The sequence below is a fragment of the Prosopis cineraria genome, unplaced genomic scaffold (genome assembly GCF_029017545.1).
Source record: "Prosopis cineraria cultivar Desert tree isolate PC_DT_omini unplaced genomic scaffold, ASM2901754v1 PC4, whole genome shotgun sequence".
NCBI classification, from domain to species: domain Eukaryota; kingdom Viridiplantae; phylum Streptophyta; class Magnoliopsida; order Fabales; family Fabaceae; genus Prosopis; species Prosopis cineraria.
This window is the reverse complement of record NW_026555335.1, coordinates 26,829,618-26,847,326: the sequence shown is the minus strand read 5'-3', so window position 1 is coordinate 26,847,326 and position 17,709 is coordinate 26,829,618. Positions and strand designations below refer to the sequence as shown.

The following is a 17,709-nucleotide window of genomic DNA, read 5'->3' as shown; positions in this document are numbered from 1 at the left end:
GGTTCATTGTAAGTCATAAAGGGATAGCAATAGATCTAGATAAAGTGAGATCAATTCAAGAAATGCCACCTCCCTAAACAGAGAAAGAAGTTAAAAGTTTCTTGGGATGATTGAATTACATTGCTAGATTCATTGCCAATCTAACAATTACTTGTGAATTAATGTTTAAGCTTTTAAAGAAAAATTGCAAGGAGACATGGGATGATAATTTTCAAAAGGCCTTTGATAAAATTAAAGATTATTTGTTAAATCCCCTTATTTTGGTTTCTCCATCTCCAGAACGTCCATTAATCCTCTACTTGGCAACTTTATCTCGCTCAATGGGAGCAATGCCAAGTCAACACGATGATTCTGGAAAGAAAGAAAGAGCAATTTATTTCTTGACCAAGAAGTTTAATGATTGTGAAGCTTATTATCCAATGATTGAGCAAACTTGTTGTAAACTAGTATGTGCAACTAGAAGGCTAAGGAAATACATGCTTTACTACTCTACCTGGCTAATCTCATGAGTGGACCCACTCAAGTACATCTTTGAAAGTTCGCACATTGCAGGTAGAGTACTGAAATGGCAAGTTGTACTATCTAAATATGATATAAAGCATGTGATGCAAAAGTTAATTAAGGGTAGTATGATAGTGGATCACTTGGCTGATAATCCTTTAAAGGATGACCAACCATTAGATTTTCAATTTTCTGATGAAGGCATATGCACTGCAGAAGAAGGTTGTGATAAAGGAAACAATAAAGAGTAAGAATGGGAAATGTATTTTGATGGAGCTGCCAACATGTATGGAAATAGGGTAGGAGCAGTGATTATTTCACCAAAAGGGAAAAAATTTCTAGTGGCCATTAAATTAGAATTTGATTACACTAACAACATAGCAGAATATGAAGCTTGTGTTAATGGTCTTTGAGCAACTATTATCCTGAGCATACGATGTTTGAAGGTATTTAGTGATGCAACTCTTATTATTCATCAAGTAACAAGAGAATGGAGAACAAAGGATGCCAAATTGATTCCTTATGAAGAACTCTTAACAAATTTGATTAAGCAATTTGAAGTTGTTAGCTTTCATCACTTGACACGAGATAAAAATCATTTTGCTGATGCTTTAACCACTTTAGCAGCAATGATTCAACTTAATTATGGAGTCCATGTTCAACCCATTCAAGTAGAAAGTAAAAGCTTTCTAGCATACTGTCTAAATGTTAAAGAAGATCAAGCAGAACATCCTTGGTTTCAGGATATTAAGGACTATATCACTAAGAGGTCATACCCAACTGGAATGACTGAGAATGAAAAGAAAACCCTTTGTCATTTGGCTATGACATTCTTTATCAGTAAAGATGTTCTGTACAAGAGGGTTATGATGGTACCTTACTTCGCTGGATGAGTTTAGAAGAAGTAAAGAAAATCATGGTTGAGGTACATGAAGGCATATGCGGTACACATGTGAATAGTCACTATAACATCCTAAAACTTCAAATCTGGAAAAATGGATTAATTAAGGGATAAATTAGTTAAAATATAATTAATTTATTTAATTATGTTTTTGGATGGCTAATTAGATTTTTGGGTCATATTTGGCTCTAAATTGAGATAGGATGAAAGTCGAATCAAGTCAGGAGGCATCGGGGGGAGTAAAATCAAGTTGTTGCTCAGTGCGTCATGAGCCGTGGCTTGTGTGGCATGTGCTGTGGCACACGGCACAATAGGCAACTTAAATTTTGGGGAATCATAAAAAATTGACAGATTTTGGGGTGAAAAACCTAAAGCATGAAAGGGGCAACTTTGGGTACTGCTAGGGCATTAATTTAGAAGGATTTTAAAGATCATTTGAGTTTCCAAACTCTTGGGTAAGTTTCCTACCCTTCTCCTCTACCTTTTCATCTCATTTTCTATGGGATTTGGAAGAGTGAGAATTTGGTCTGATTAGATTAAGCCATGAGTCAATGTTTGAAGGTTTCTATTGACTCTAAAGGTTTAATTTAGGTTTATTGATCTTGGATATATGGTAAGAGGAAGCTACTTTCTTGTTTAGTGGAAGTTGGTTTAAGCCCTCACTTGATCATAGGGTGTTGAAGTGTGATAAGTTGAGATATTGAGTTTTTTTGTTGTGATAGAGTTAGAAAGAGACTTAAAGGGATGATGTGAACAAATTCTAATCTTAACAAGTCTATTTGTTGAGAATTTGAGTGAGAAGTGGGAGAATTGGGAGGTTATTATTAGCTAATGGTACTTATGTTAATTGAATTAACATATAGTATTTGTTGATGTAGATTATGATATGGGAAGACTTACCTTGACACAAAAAGAGAATTAGTACCATGGGTAACCCTTTTAGTAACAAAAAGGTTAAGGTAACTAGATAATTTACATTATTTATTACCTTGTATAAGTTATTCTCAAGTTGCTTTTCTATGAGTTGTTGAGTATATATGCATAAATTCTTTAAAGGTTAACTATTTTAGAAAAAGTAGAGTATTGGTTTGTAAAATTTTATATTTTTAAGTAAATGAAAAGATTTTGTTATACTTATTTGAAAAGTTGTTTATGCATGGTCAAGGATATGTAGTGAAATGTGGCATATTAGAGGGTAGGAGGTCACCCTAGTGGAGATAGTGAAGAATAAGTCCATATGGCATTGCTAGCACCTCGAGATGCCAGGTGCAGCATTTACTCTCCTTAGTGTCCGAAAATAGGTGCGGTGTTGGAGACTTATTCTCCTTAGTACCCAAATAGGTGTGGAGTTTGAGACTATGCTCCTTAGCATCCGTAGGATGCGGTGTTGGAGTAACGACACCCCAGTTACTTGTAATAAGGGGAAAACAATAGTCCATAAGTGGTTTAGGACACCTTGGCTGGGTAGACCTACCATGGATGGTGAGCTTGGGGACCATATATGGTTTGGTTTTGTGAAATAGCCTACTGGTTCGTTCAGGAGTATTGGAGGACCGAATGGTTAGGGATCATACATGCAAATTTATGGTGATATTACATGATGTGATTATGTTACTTATTTTAATGCTTGTTTATAACTTGGCTTGTTAATCATAATGTAGATTATCTTAGTTACTGAGATTTTTATCTCACCCCGTGGATTATCATTTTACAGGTGATACTAGTAAGACTAAGCCAGGGAGAGAATCGGGCAGGGGCTAGCATATCTGCTATACTCTTTGTAAAGCCTGATTTTGGTTTAAGTGGTGTACATAAACTTGTTATATGATATTATATGTTGCCAACTAGGAATGCATATCATTTTGATTGGTTGTACTTGTTTCATACTATATTGTTTTGTATTTTAGCCCAATATGACATGTGATATGAATATGTGAGAATTTTTGTGGTGATGGGCTAAAATACTAATACAAGTACAAGGAATATTTTATCTAAGTGGTGATAATGTATTGGTAGTATATGATGTGGCAATAGAAGCCAAATAGTGCTTGTAGTGCTAATTGTGCATTTTGGCCATATTGGGCAAAATGGCCATTGAGTGGCCAAATTTTATATTCGTATGTTTTTGTGTGTTTGATTGGTCACTCAAGTGTATTTTAGTCCATTGGACTTGGTTCAAGCCTCACAATGGGTTAATGGTATTAGTTATGAGTTTTGGGTGCTTGGATGGTTGAAATTTTTTTTGAAAAACTAACTTTTCATCTGAGTGTTTAGAATTCTCATAAGTGTCGGATCGTAATGAAATTGTACCATTAGTTAGCTTATTGAATAAACTTTGTGTGGGCGCTTTAATCACTCCAATCGAACATCAGATGTGAAAATGGCGCGCGTTCAAAGTTCATCCAGAAAAGCTATCATGGTAGCATTGCTTTCATGGAAACATGCGCTGCGGTGCATTTCACGCAAGCCGTGGTACACGGCACAGTGAGGAAACATGGCATTCTGTGCCACATGTCATGGCACATGGACCACGAGCCGCGGTGCATGGACCAAAATACCCAAAAATGACATTTTTGGCCTTGTTTTGAAGTGGTTTGTTTCCCAAATTTTTACATGCTTCCAAAGCCTATATAAAACATTAAGTTTGAGCTCAAACTATCAATTTAAAGGGTTTTTATGGGATCTCAATTATTCCACAATTATTTTTAAAAGATTATTAATTTAAATCCTTATATGGATAATGTGATCTTGGGAGCAATTCTTGCTCCTAATTATGATTGTTTTGTTGTGATTGTGTGGTGATTTTGGTAATGTCAAAGTGGACATTACAGTCACACTATGGACAAATAGATTTAAAGATGTGGCTACTTTTAGTTAACAATAGAGAAAGATTGCTTTGAGCATATCAAGAAATGCCACAGACGTCAGATCTATGCTAACAGGATAAATGCTCTCCAATTCCATTGCATAATTTGGTATCACCTTGGGCATCTCAATGTGGGGAATTGACATTATTGGTCTAATTAATCTAAAAGCTTCAAATGGACATTACTTCATCCTTGTCGTGATTGACTATTTCATTAAATGGGTAGAGGCAAATTCATTTTCTAGTATCACGCAAAAAGTGTTCCTTAAATTCATGAAGACAAACATTTTGTGTCAATATGGGATTCTTAAAAGGATCATTACAAATAACGGTCCCCAATCTCAATGGAATGGAAGAGATGCATGAACATGACAAATGGTAGACGACAAAGATGAAGGCACAACGAAAAGGAAGGAAAAAACAAAAGACAGAGATGGCGATCTAAGGCTGAAAAGTGGAAATCAGTGAGCGATTGCTCTTCCCTTCCTACTCCTTATATAAAGTCTGTAATTGAGAGTTTGAGGGGAATCTGAAAAATTTTTCAAGGAAAAGAACCGAGAAAAAGAAAAGATTTTCTGGAGAAAAGTCATGGAGATTTTTGGAGAGATTAGATTTTCCAAAAAAGAACTCTGTATTTTGGGAGGAGAAGAGAAAATTTTGAAAAGAGAGGGAAGAGATTGAGCGATGAGGATTGTCTGAAAAAAAAAAGTAAGCTTAGATTAAAAGAAAAAAAAAATTCTGGAAAGAGGGTAGAGCGAAATCTAGCAATATTTCAAAGAACATGAAAGAGAGAGGAAAGGAGTCAGATGAACAAGATAGAGGGAGAGTTAAGTTTCAATTGAGTAATGATTTTTATAGTTGCGTTCTTCTATGCTTATATGATCAGAATCTTTGAACTATCTGAAATCCGTTTATACATGAGAATGAGGTGAACAAATTTATCTTTTTTTTGTTTGGTGATTTTAAAATTTCATATCTACCTTACAATGTTGAAAAGAGACAATATGATATGTAATGCTCGCTTTCCTTTCTAGATCAGTATGCTTAGTAGATGTTTGATCAAATGTTTGAATGTGGAATATTGTGTTGAAAGGAGTTTCTAGCATATGGATTTTTATTGTTGCTGGTTTTTTAATCTCTTTGTGAGGATCTTGTATTAACGGTTAATTTCATCCTCTTGGGTCTCTCAATAAGAGATATAATGGGCTAAAGGCGCACTGCTTATGATTCCAAACGAATTACTTCACATCAAAAATCATCTGTACTCCTCCTCCTTTATTTCGGTTGCTAAATTCAAGATTGAATGGGTTATATTTTACTGCCGGTAAGCCTCCCTCAAGGTTTTATGGGGTTAGCACAGTGATAATGGAAGTTTTAAAAGTTTTGAATCTTGAAAAAATTGTTTTTGTGGGCGTGATATGAAGTGATGTGTTTTCCTCCAATTTAAGCATGTTTAAATTTACTATTGCATCATAAAATTTGCCACTCTTGTATTAAGCTTTTTAGTGATATAATGTAGTTATGACCAAACACATATGCTCCCTTCTGTAATTATAGGAACCATTTTTTTAATTTATTTAAATATTTTTAAAAAAAGTTTTTATCCAGAGTGTGTTTTCCATGGCGGAGAATTTTTTTTTGAAATAAGAAAAGAAAATAATAAAGGATATAGTTCTCTATTACTGAGACTGTGTTGTCTTACCCCTTTCTTTACAATATTTATAGGTCCAAGCGAAGGATCCAATGGTGGATAGGGAAAGGAGCAAAGTTAGGGTTTGCTTGTGATTTGAAAAGAATTGCAACCCCTTTCTTTTAAGCAAGTATAGTGTAATATATTTAGGATTAGGGTGCCAGTAGAATGTGACTATATAAATATGTGAATATGTGTGGATTGTGTGCTTGTGTATGAATTTTTTTTCGCTTATAAACTTGTGTTTAGGAAACTTGGTTATGGTGTGTGGTTTTGATGGATTCATTTGATAGACCAAGTTGTATATATATGAATATGTGTGATTCTACATGCAATTGCAAAGTAGTTGCATTGCAAATTATATGCTAAAGGCAAACATGCACCTTGGATAGAGAGAGTGGGTGTGTGGGCCCTATGGGGAGCTCTGAGTCAAGTAAAAATGTTTAGCATGTGCATTTAAATAAATACATGGTATTTGGATTGATTTTTGGCCACTCTTGTATGATTTGTGCATTTTGGGGGTTTAGGGTCTATTTTGAGAAATGGCACCTGCGTGGTCAAATTTTGATGTATGGGGGGTTTTCTATCATTTGAATGTTCTATTAGGTACTCTTAGTTCTATTTGATGTGTCTAAAGTGTTCCCACAAGTTTACAACCCTTAGGATAAGATTTGGACAATTTTGAAAATGGTTTTTATCAAAAAACTGTACTTTTGTATTTGGGTGTCCAAATCTCAATCTGACTGTTAGATTTCTCTAAAATTTGGGTCACAAGTAAAACTTTTTATAAGCTTCATATAGGATTTGGAATCACGTCGATCGTACACTAGACGGAGAAACAGCGCACTCTGAAATTTGGTTCGGAGGTGCTATCATGACAGTATTAAATTACTATCATGATAGCAGCAATGTTAATGTTGGGACATGCACAAATTTTAATCCATCCATTAGATTTTTTTTGAAATTTTGTGCACCACTAGTTCTCTTTGAAAGTGACAAGTGGGCTTTGGAATCAAATTGATCGGAGGTCGAATGATGAAATGGTGCACTCTAGAAGTTGGTCTCGAGGTGCTATCATGACAGCTTTAGGTGCTGTCATGATAGCAATAAAGCTATTATGACAGTAAAAATGTCCAAATTTATAATATGTCTAAATTTTAATCTGACTGTTATATATTTTTAAAATTTGGAACACTATTAATACACATTAGAAGTGACGTATGAGCTTTGAAATCACTTTAATCGGAGGCCAGATGATGAATTAACACCTCCTAGAACTTTACCCGGGAGGGCTGTCATGACAGCAGATTAATGCTATCATGACAGCAATTAAATGCCCATGTTTGCCTAGTTTACTTCCGTGCACTATACTGTAATTCTTCAGAATTTTCTAAAACAAAAATTTAATTTAAATTTGTCTTTTGCTATTATGTAGATTGTTTAGTGTTTTAAATAGTATGTTTTCTAAGTTAGTTTTAGGATCACCTCCTTAACCATACTTAGTTTGTTTAAATTGTATGCTTTTTGGATAACATTTAAGGCAAGTGTTATGCTAGTTTAATTGTTTATAAGTAAAATTTTGTAATATGATTTATGATATTATATACTGGCATGATTTTGAATTGGAGGAAGATTTGATTTATAAATTGAAATTACTAAAGAAATTTTTTTAAGCTAAAATGGTAAGTGTGAACTATTTTACACATAAGGATATATGATTGTGTATGGTGAGAAAAGACATGATCATGATAGAGGGTAAGAGCTCACCCTAGGTGGAGTAATGTAGATGTTCATATGACATGGTTGACACCTTGAGATGCTAGGTGCAACTTACATTCTCCTTAGTGCCTGAAAGGGGGGTGAGGTATTAGAGAATTTCTCTCTTTAGTGCCTAACAAATGCAGTGTTAGAAATTATACTCCTTAGCATTTGTGTGATGTGGTGTTAGAGTAAAAACACCTCAATTATGTGTGTGATAGGGAGAATTCATAATTTAAAAGTGGAACAAAACAACGTTGGTCAGGTAGTTATATCATAAAAGGTGAGCTCGAATCAGTTTATACAAGATTGGTCTAGTGGAGCTTATGGATTCAATTGGGGTAGATGGAGAGGTTCAGTTGGATAGGATGATCATACATATGATTACAATTATTTACAAACATGGATATATATATATATATACACACATATATATTAGTATATGAATGGTAATAGTAATGTTTTATTTACTTATTTATGATTTTACTTGTTAATAAATAGATTTGGATTATTTTGGTTACTATGACTTTGTCTTGCCTTGTGGTTATGCTACAAGTTCAAACGCTGATAGTAGCAGAGGGAAAGACTTAGGTTAGGAGTGGGACTAGTACAATTTCCTATTTGGAATTATGTAATGAATTTGTAAAATTATATATATGTTGGTATTTATAAGTTTACATAAGAATGCGTACATGGATTTTTGTTACACTTGCATGAGTGTGTGTATGTGTATCTTAATCTTGAAATCTGAAAATATGCCAAATTGTGTGAGATGTGACAACAAGGGATAAGATATTAGTACAAGTGCAAGGTTATGTATTTGAATTGATGAATGTGTTAGATTTAGCTAGTATATGGGTTTGTGTGTATATGTGAAAAAGGCCTTATTGTAAAGTAAAAAAGGGAGTTTGAGTGGCCAAATTTCAATGTGGTTGTATTTTATTGATATAACTATTCAATTAGGTGAAAAATGTCCCATTGCATGTGGTCAAGGCCCTAGTAGTGGATAATGACATAAGGTTTTTGATTTGATGGTCATTTTTGCATCAAGGTATCTAGTTTTCAAAATAAATATCAGATTGAGATGAAACTCATATCATTAGTTGGATTTTGAAAAAAGCTTTATATGAGCACTTGAATTACTCCAATTGGACATCATATGTGGAAATAAAGTATGTTAAAGGTTCATTTAATGCAAATTGCCATGATAGCAAAATCTGTCATGTGCGCTACGGTGCATGGTGAGCATGCCATGGCATATGATAAAGAGACATGAATTTTCTCTCTATAACACATGTCATGGCAAATGGTCCCATTTGGGCAAAAATGATTATTTTGCCCCTTATTTTTTATTGTATGGTATGTATGCATTTCTAAACACTTCCTTTATGTATAAGTACAAATGTTTTAGTGTTTTAATATGTTTTCAAAAGATTTTTAGGATCCCAACTATTTTTACATAATTAATTTTTATATTTTTAATATTTGTGATTTATGGTAATTTAGGGGGTTCAATGACTTCTAATTACTTTTGTGTGTTAAGAGTAGTACAGTTTAGTAATGTCATGATGAAGATTACAAAAGTAGCATTGAGTTATACTTGGGAATGACACATGTAACATCCTAAACTTTTAATTTGGGAAGCTAATTGCTAACTAGGAGTAAATTAGTAATTAGTACATTAATTGTGATTTTGGATGGTAAATTAGTGTTTTGACTAGTTGGATTGTCGAATGATTAGGATCAGTGGTGGAGCAATGATCCATAGTGAAACATGTAAGCAGCAGTGAGATTTTACTTACTTGCCACATGTCACAACATGTGAAACATATGTTGTGGCACATGGCACAAAATCTGGAGACAAGGGGGAGGTCTATTATGGCATCAAATATGAGAGTGCTGGGATATAGTTATGACCTATTATGCACTGGGTAATTTCATACTACCCTATTCTCTCCTATTGTGCCCTAATTTTTCTTACACTTAAATACAGAGAAATTGAATTAGGGAATTTTAAGGGTTATTGTCTTTAGTAATAAAAAGAGCCCTGGGAGTTAAATGAAGGTTTTATGATTGGTTTGGGATTTAATAGTTGATGCTTGGGGTTATAGGTTCAATTAGACATAAATTAAGGATTTTTAAAGGGTGAAAATGCTAATGTAGAGGATTGAGAGGAGGTCTGGCCCTATTAATGGCCTAAGAATGTGTGATTAGGGGTAAATAGGCTAAAGTGAGTCTACAAAGTGCTAATGAGATAAGCATAAGTGCAAATAGATGTTATTTAGCCAAATTCAGTGTTTTGCATTCAGTTTAGAAGAGAATTAAGGGCACCTATTTGTGTAGATTGAGTAATTAGGTGCTACTAGAGTGCTTTGTTGTAAACGGTAACCCTTGGTAAAAAAGGTGTGAGGTAACTAGAATTTTATCTATTAGCTTGTGAAATTATATACAAGTTATTTACGTAAATTATGTCTATGATAGAGTAGCATTTGTGAAAACAATAATGCATGTGATTAGTGATGCATGTATCACTAACATTACCATATGCTCCACTATAAAATTTCTAATTACTTCAAATATTTGAGTTGAAATTTTTAAAAACATTGGGATCCCAATAACAGATTTTTAGAAATCTTTATATAATTTACACAAGTATAAATCTTATTATACACACAGCAGAAGCAATAAAGCATTGTGCATCAAAGATCTAGAAAACTTATGTATCACTAAAAAATAAAGTAAAAATTGGCACCATATGCCATAGCTCGTGTCACGTGCGTTGCAACATATGGCACAGAGGCCACAGTCGCTCGCTCTGTGCCATGCACCGCGACATACGAGTACATGCGCTGCGGCACACACACTTGAATTTGCTATTAAATGGTAATTTATGATACGAAATTTAGATGCACGCCATTTCCACATATGAAGTCCGATTGAGATGGTTCAATCGCCTACACGAAGCTTGTTTTAAAATCTAATTAATAAAACTAGTCCGATATTTCTTTCAAAAATTAGACATTAAAGTTCTATTTGATAAATTTCTATTAAATTTTTATCACTTAAATGTCTCAATTCAAAACCAAATTTCATTAGCCACTTTTTGGGCCTTGACCACATCCAAATGGACATAACACACCTAATTAACCATATACATGTATAATATAGCACACATTCATAAATTTGGCTTGCAAATCACCCATTTTTCCCTTTGGGCTAATTTCACTTTTCATTTCTTTAATCTCATATATGGCCAAATCACTACAAATAATCTCTGCCCATCTCATATTTACACATAATTACATCCATCCACTGGCCTATCTAGTCATTTCATCTTTCACACATGTACTAAGGCTAGGGAGTTCAAAAATCACAAAACACAACATTTACCATAATATGCACATGCTCAAGTCCTAAGTCAACTTATACATACTTTTGGCTAATAACTTAATAACTTATAAATCATTACACCATATCTTACAAAGATTTAGGCGAGAGATGTCCACTCAACCTATATCCTTTCCTTTTGACCCACTAATACCAAAACCTGAAAAATATAAATAACCACGAGTGAGATAAAAATCTCAGTAACCAAATATAATTTATTAAATGTCTATTACTACAAATAACCATGCCAATGTAACTGAAAATATCATATAGCATATATATGTAGTATGTCATAATTAAATCATCACTTTTGCATATAAATCATATTTCAAATACTTTTACATCTTAGCATGATCAACTATCCATCAATCCTCCAAAGCTCCCTGACATGAAATGATATAATGAAAAAATGTCTACTTTCAATGTTCTATGAAAATAACAATATAACTTCACATCCCACATCTTCACTAGTAATTTCTACTTTCAATGCTTAATGAAAAAAATTATCACTGACATTTATACATTCATTCCAATATAATGATCATAATTGTTCCACAAGTAATTGGTAAACTTGAAGAGTTGATGTGACAAGAAATCTAAATTCTCTCTCTATGCTTGTTTGATATTACTTGTGAGAATTGTGAAATACAAATGATATTTTATTATGAAAATGACTTGCTTTGGTTTAGAAAGTATATGTAAAGTAGGATTATGATATTGTATATAATATGATGAAAATGATTTATATGAAATAATATTGAAGTTTAAGCATGTGTTGTATATTGAGAAACTTGTGAAATTGAATAAGAATTGTCTAGTGGCATGATCAAATAAGAAGGGATAGGAGTTCACCTTGAGGGACTTTGTAAAATCCATGTGGTATTACTACCACCATGGGTGGCCTCATCATTTAGTTTCTTATTACATTGTATTACTTTTTTCCTTAAGTGAGAAATTGGTATAGATTGTATAGTCCCTTATATTACCTTTTCCTTATGGGAAATTGGTATGGGGAAAAGCATATGACATCCACTTATTTGAATAAGGAAAATCCCTAGTCTAAAAGTGAGTATGGTGGCTCTTGGCTAGGTTGCCTCTTATGATTAGAGAGTTTAGGCTAAATGCCTAGACTAATCACATGTATTAGTCTTGTTTATATTGTGAATCCATGAATTTAGTCAAAAGAACCAAGGGAATGTAAGGGAGGAGTTATATGATCATGGATTGAATTTATGATTAGTATATGTTGAATACCTTGTTTTGATGATGACAAAACTTAGGAAAAAAGACCACATATGTCAAGGGTGTCAGCATATACCCAATTACTCTCTTAGTACTTCTCTAGCTAGACCCTTTCTTGTAAAAAAAAAATAATTAACCATGAGGAATGAGAGACAATGGTCCTAATAACCAATTCTAGGATGGTCCCAAAAACATTTTAAAAAGTTATATATATTTAATTTGCTAATACATATATATGGCGTAACAGCTCCTTATCTCTTCCATACCTTATGCTTGGTACTCTAATTTACCTGGCTAAAGCTAAACTAATCCAAGCTAATGTGTAACCCATTGGGCCTAATAGGGCCATACGACATGATAACATTTATCTAATACATAACTTCCAACTATATACAAACATGTTATGCAATTAAAAACAATTTCAATACACATTAATACATAACACATTAAAAATCATGATTTCTAATACACTTTCTAATCTAAACACTTTTTCATAAACAATTAATATCCTACTTGGCAATACATTTTGTCAACAAAATAGAGTTTAATATAACACATGGGTTCTTAACACATATATTTCATAATTCAAAAATACACATAATTAATCATAAAAGCACACAATATAACATGAAGAAGTGGTTATCTCTACTCTTCGATAGTAAGGTTTTATGAACACAAAAGGGATCACCTACAATGTCCGCAACATAATCTATACAATACAATTATACTAATCAACAATAACAAATGTTAATTATAACTAATTACATTACCTAACACTAATCTCATACTAATCCTAAGGTTAGATTAGTTAATCTCATTAACTTAGGAAAATCCCATACAAATAAAAAAGCAAATAACTCTTATATCAGGCAATAAATCAACAATCTAACAATTAAAAAAATAGAGATTTGGATTGTATGAACCTTTTGGCCAAATTTAAGCCTAATCCAATGGCTAATGTATTCGCAAATGTTGATTTATTGGGACTACTATGTGAAGATGAGAAAATAGTTATGAATGACAATGTGAATAACTCTCACATGAGGAAATGGATCAATGATCGAACTATTGAAAATGATGAATTGGATGTTATGAACCTGTTGACTAAAGTTTAGCCCAATCCTATAATTAATGAATTTGAAAACACTAATTTACTGAGACTACCTTATGAAGATTCAAAATAGCTTTCTATTTTCTTCTCTCTTAAATGATTGTAGCTCAATCCTAAACATAATCTCCATTTGATTACCTAATTAAATCCATAATGGGCATCAATATTGGGCTTTGATCCACATAGAAAGGGATCCCACACAATTTAATTCCTAAAAAAACATAATGCCTAAAGTTAAAGGCAAAATAGCATGAACATGGACTCAAAACTCAAAGCCTAGAGTCAAAGACTAAGGAATCATGCAAAAAAGACACCTTTATCCCCAGACAAGCTTATGAACATTGTCTCGATTCGTGAACATAAATCACCACAATGATCCCAACATATCTTAAACTCATTTTCCCGCCAACAAACTTGTGAACATTTCCTCTACTTAGGGGACAAGTTCTTCAACCATGAGCGAACATTGCGGAATGTAGAAGACAAGAAACAAAAATTTAATATTTTTAATATATTTTAAATTAGATATCAACATATCATATAAGATAAGGCGTGATATAGATAGATTATAAGGTTAAAGGGGATGAATTTATTATAAATAAACCTCCTAAAAGCCTCTTAAAGGCATCTAATATCATATATGAAGGCTAAAAGGCATACTACAGAGTCTAAAAGAGTTCTTTCGAGTTAGGATCTTTCTCTCATTTTATCTTCTTTAGATTCTTTTTATATTTTTTATCTGAGATTGTAGTTTTAACTTTATAAGTTCTTACTAAACTAAACTCCTAGTCAATGTAATGAATATCTTGGTTGGGATGAATTTAATTCTTTATTTGTTCTCATTTGTTTTCCTGTTGAACATCAATTTTTATCTATGAGGAAATTTTTTTTATTCATATTTATATTTCTCATTTTAATTGTCTTTTTATGTAGATGACCACTATATAAATTGTTTATAGGTAGTTTGGTAACATCATAAAAATTAACCTCATGTTAATCATATTGATCAAGGGTACTTTATTAAAATTAGTGTGGTATATGGTCAGAGAGGACTAATGAATGTTTTAAGTTATGATTTGCACCCTAAGATTGAAGCCAGAGTCGAGTTAGGACACTAAGACCTCAAGAAGGGAGAAAAACATGAGAAAGTCCCTTGTGCCACATATCGTGGCACTTGCGTCGTGTTCTATGGTGCATGAGTCATAAAAAATATGAAGAGGAGCTTTCTATATCATATGCCATAGTGAATATGTCATGCATCATAGAGCATGGCCAAAATCCTAACTAGAAAGGCCATGTTTTGAGGTGAAAACAGAAGAGTTAGGAGAGAAAGATGAAGAGCTTGACATTTGATTGAAGAATTAAAGCTTAGAGAGCATTTTAGGACTTCCAAACATCAAAGGTAAGTTCGTTAAGCTCCTCTCCCTTCCTCAATTAAGAATTTTTGAGTTAGGGTTTGTGTTGGGGAAGTGATTTTCAATTCATAGTGGTTATGGGTTATAACATCCTGAACTTCAAACCTCCTTTTAAGAACAACTATTTATACACACATACCTAAGGGAACAATTGAGGGTATAGCTATCTCATCATAGCTTTTGTCTCTCAGGTTATGTCATCAGGAGTCATACTGTAATAACCTATAAAATAATTATGAAGATAAAATGGCATTAAGGTAAAATTTATTGTACTTTTATTATTTGTTGGAAAAAATATAACAAGGTGTCTTGGTGGGCCTTGCGGTATTCTTCTTAGCTCTCCTTCAATTGATCGTGTGTTTGAACCCTCTTAGAAGTAAAGGAGGAATTTTATTTCTGCAAATTATGGTTAAATTTACCATTTTGTCCTTCTAGTTGCATTAGGAAATATAGATCTCACGCATGGCATTTTTTCCACATTACTTCTTTGATTTCTCCAGAACCACTGAGAGTGAGAGAGCTCTGATTATCTCTCCACCTTCTATCATTTCCTTCACTCTTCTACATCATCACGACATCGCTAGTAAGGGCTTTAACTCTACTGTGAGTTCATTATTGATACTCATTTTCTGCTTCCTTGATGTTGTTTAGCTTAAGCCTTCCCCTATTGATTCACTCCTCTGTCTTCTTCGTGTTCCTTCATTGCATTTGCCATAATAGACGTTGGTGCGTGTAAAGGCTTCGACCATCATTGTTGAGCTTTCTCCTTCCCTATTTGGCTAGTGGGGTTCTCTATTCTTTCTAAGCAACAAAAAGGTTTATGTGCGTTGTCATTTTGGTATGGCTGTGGGAGTACACGAATACTCTTTTTCTCTCCTTCTTCTCAAGCTCGCAGCTTCTTCTATTTCCTCTACTGCATTGTTCCTTTTATTCCCTTTGAACAACTGCAAGGGTTCATCAAAATCTTCTACTCCCCTACATTTCGTTGCTGACATTCACTGCTGTAGGAGCCTCATCGGACACCTAACTTCTTCCTTCAGTGCTTTATGTCAACCCTATTTTTCTCATATATATTACTGGCTAATCTAGCTTAAGGAAGGGCTTTAAAATTTTCCCTCTATTTCATTATGTTGCTTAAAGGTGAGGACCATGATCTCTTTGTTATTTCATTGTGTGTGCTAAAATGGGGGCAATTGTGATTCTTCCCTCACCCTATTACTGTGTATGACTGAATAAGAAAGGAAGGGTTTGAGCAAGCTGAAACTTTTTAGTTCATTGAGTAAGATGAAATAATATGGCTTTGAATTTTATTTAAAATTATATTGATTATGTTGAAAGAATGAAACTTGAGAAGCTGGGTTAATTCAAATATAGATATGGTAGAGTTGCTAAGATGAGATTTGAAGAGCAGTGCTTAGTATGAAAATTATAATACTAATGCCCATAAAATGTTCAGTGAAATGTTTGTTAGGGAAAGGTCTTGTTTGTTTATGCACTTTATGAAATTCTAATAACTCTCATGAAACATATATGGTTTAGATGCTAATTATTTGTGAGTTTAATTTGAATATTGCAAGAGATCTTGTCAATTATGGAGCTAGTGTGTTATTAGATAAATCCTTAAGAGCTGTGTGAGTAGAAAGAGAAGTAGGTATGTAAAGTATTGAAAGAATTGATGAGATTGAGTTTGGTTTTCTTTGAGCTTCAATTAGTTTTTAATGAGAAATTGATTCATTGGAAAGCATGGTAAATTTATGTGTTGGTGCTTGGAAATATTTGAGCAAGATATGACTTTTTAATTTATTGAGTTAACGAAGTACAATAAAGGTATCATAGATTACATGATAATATGACAGTTAATCATTTTATATGCTAAAGCTTAGAAATATTTGAGCTTATGGTAGGTTTGATGGAAAAATGAGAATGTATGTTTTAAATATGATTGGTGATTTCAGAACAAATCAAATTTTGTCAAGGCTTAAGTAAGAAAGCAGGTTACTGAATGATTAATGTAGATTTGTGTGGTATAGTTATTGCTAAAGAAATGTATTTGTTATTCTTGTCTAGGTAATAGAGGAGTTTAAAGATAATTGAGAGGTTCATAAGGAATAAGCTATTATCTTAGGAGTTTATCAGGTAAGTGGATAATGTTTCAATTAATTTATAATTTAGAAAATTTTCTTTATAAAAATATTGATTTAACAATGTATAAATATTATTTATTTCCCTTGCATTAACTCCTTTATTTAATTAAATTGTTTTACTTCTTGGAGTCATGGCTTAATACTTTTTGGATTGATGGAAATATTTTTACAAATTTTAGTAGTTTGTTATTTGATAAAGCCAACTATGAAAATTAGTTAACAGTTTATGAAATATAAATTATGAATTTTCATATTTAGAAAGATTGATATTTCACATGTTTCATGCGAGTTTGATACTGAGAAGAGAAATTATACTTTGCAAGTAATGATTTTCTTGCATGTTTGAAAGTGAATTTAAAAAGGAACTTTATACAGAACACTAGTTGCTAACGATAATTTCGTTAACCCTTAGCGTGCCATGGTTTACTTAGCTAGCAGGGTGCTTATAGGAAATGCTAGCCCTTTGCGATGGCCAATGCACGTGGAACGGAGGAATGATTATTCGTGAGTATCATACTCACGTTTGTTTTGTGGCTTCGGCTGCGTTTGGTTATTTACCCTCGTAGACTGTGTGCCCACATTTGTCTTCATGGCATGAGTCGCATTTAGTTATTTACCCTCATGGACTGTGTGTCCACATTTGTTAATTGTTCTGATAAGTCCTTATGATGAAAAAATTTAATAATTTAGTGAT

At 33.1% G+C, this 17,709-nt stretch overlaps 1 protein-coding gene across 1 annotated transcript; it reads left to right on the top strand.

Annotated features, from left to right (window-relative positions):
* The first annotated feature begins 761 nt into the window (after positions 1-761).
* On the top strand, positions 762-1,394 carry LOC129308925 (uncharacterized). The gene is made up of 2 exons (XM_054950288.1): positions 762-800; positions 948-1,394. The coding sequence occupies exons 1-2, from the start codon at positions 762-764 to the stop codon at positions 1,392-1,394; spliced, it is 486 nt and encodes a 161-aa protein (XP_054806263.1).
* The last annotated feature ends 16,315 nt before the right edge of the window (positions 1,395-17,709 follow it).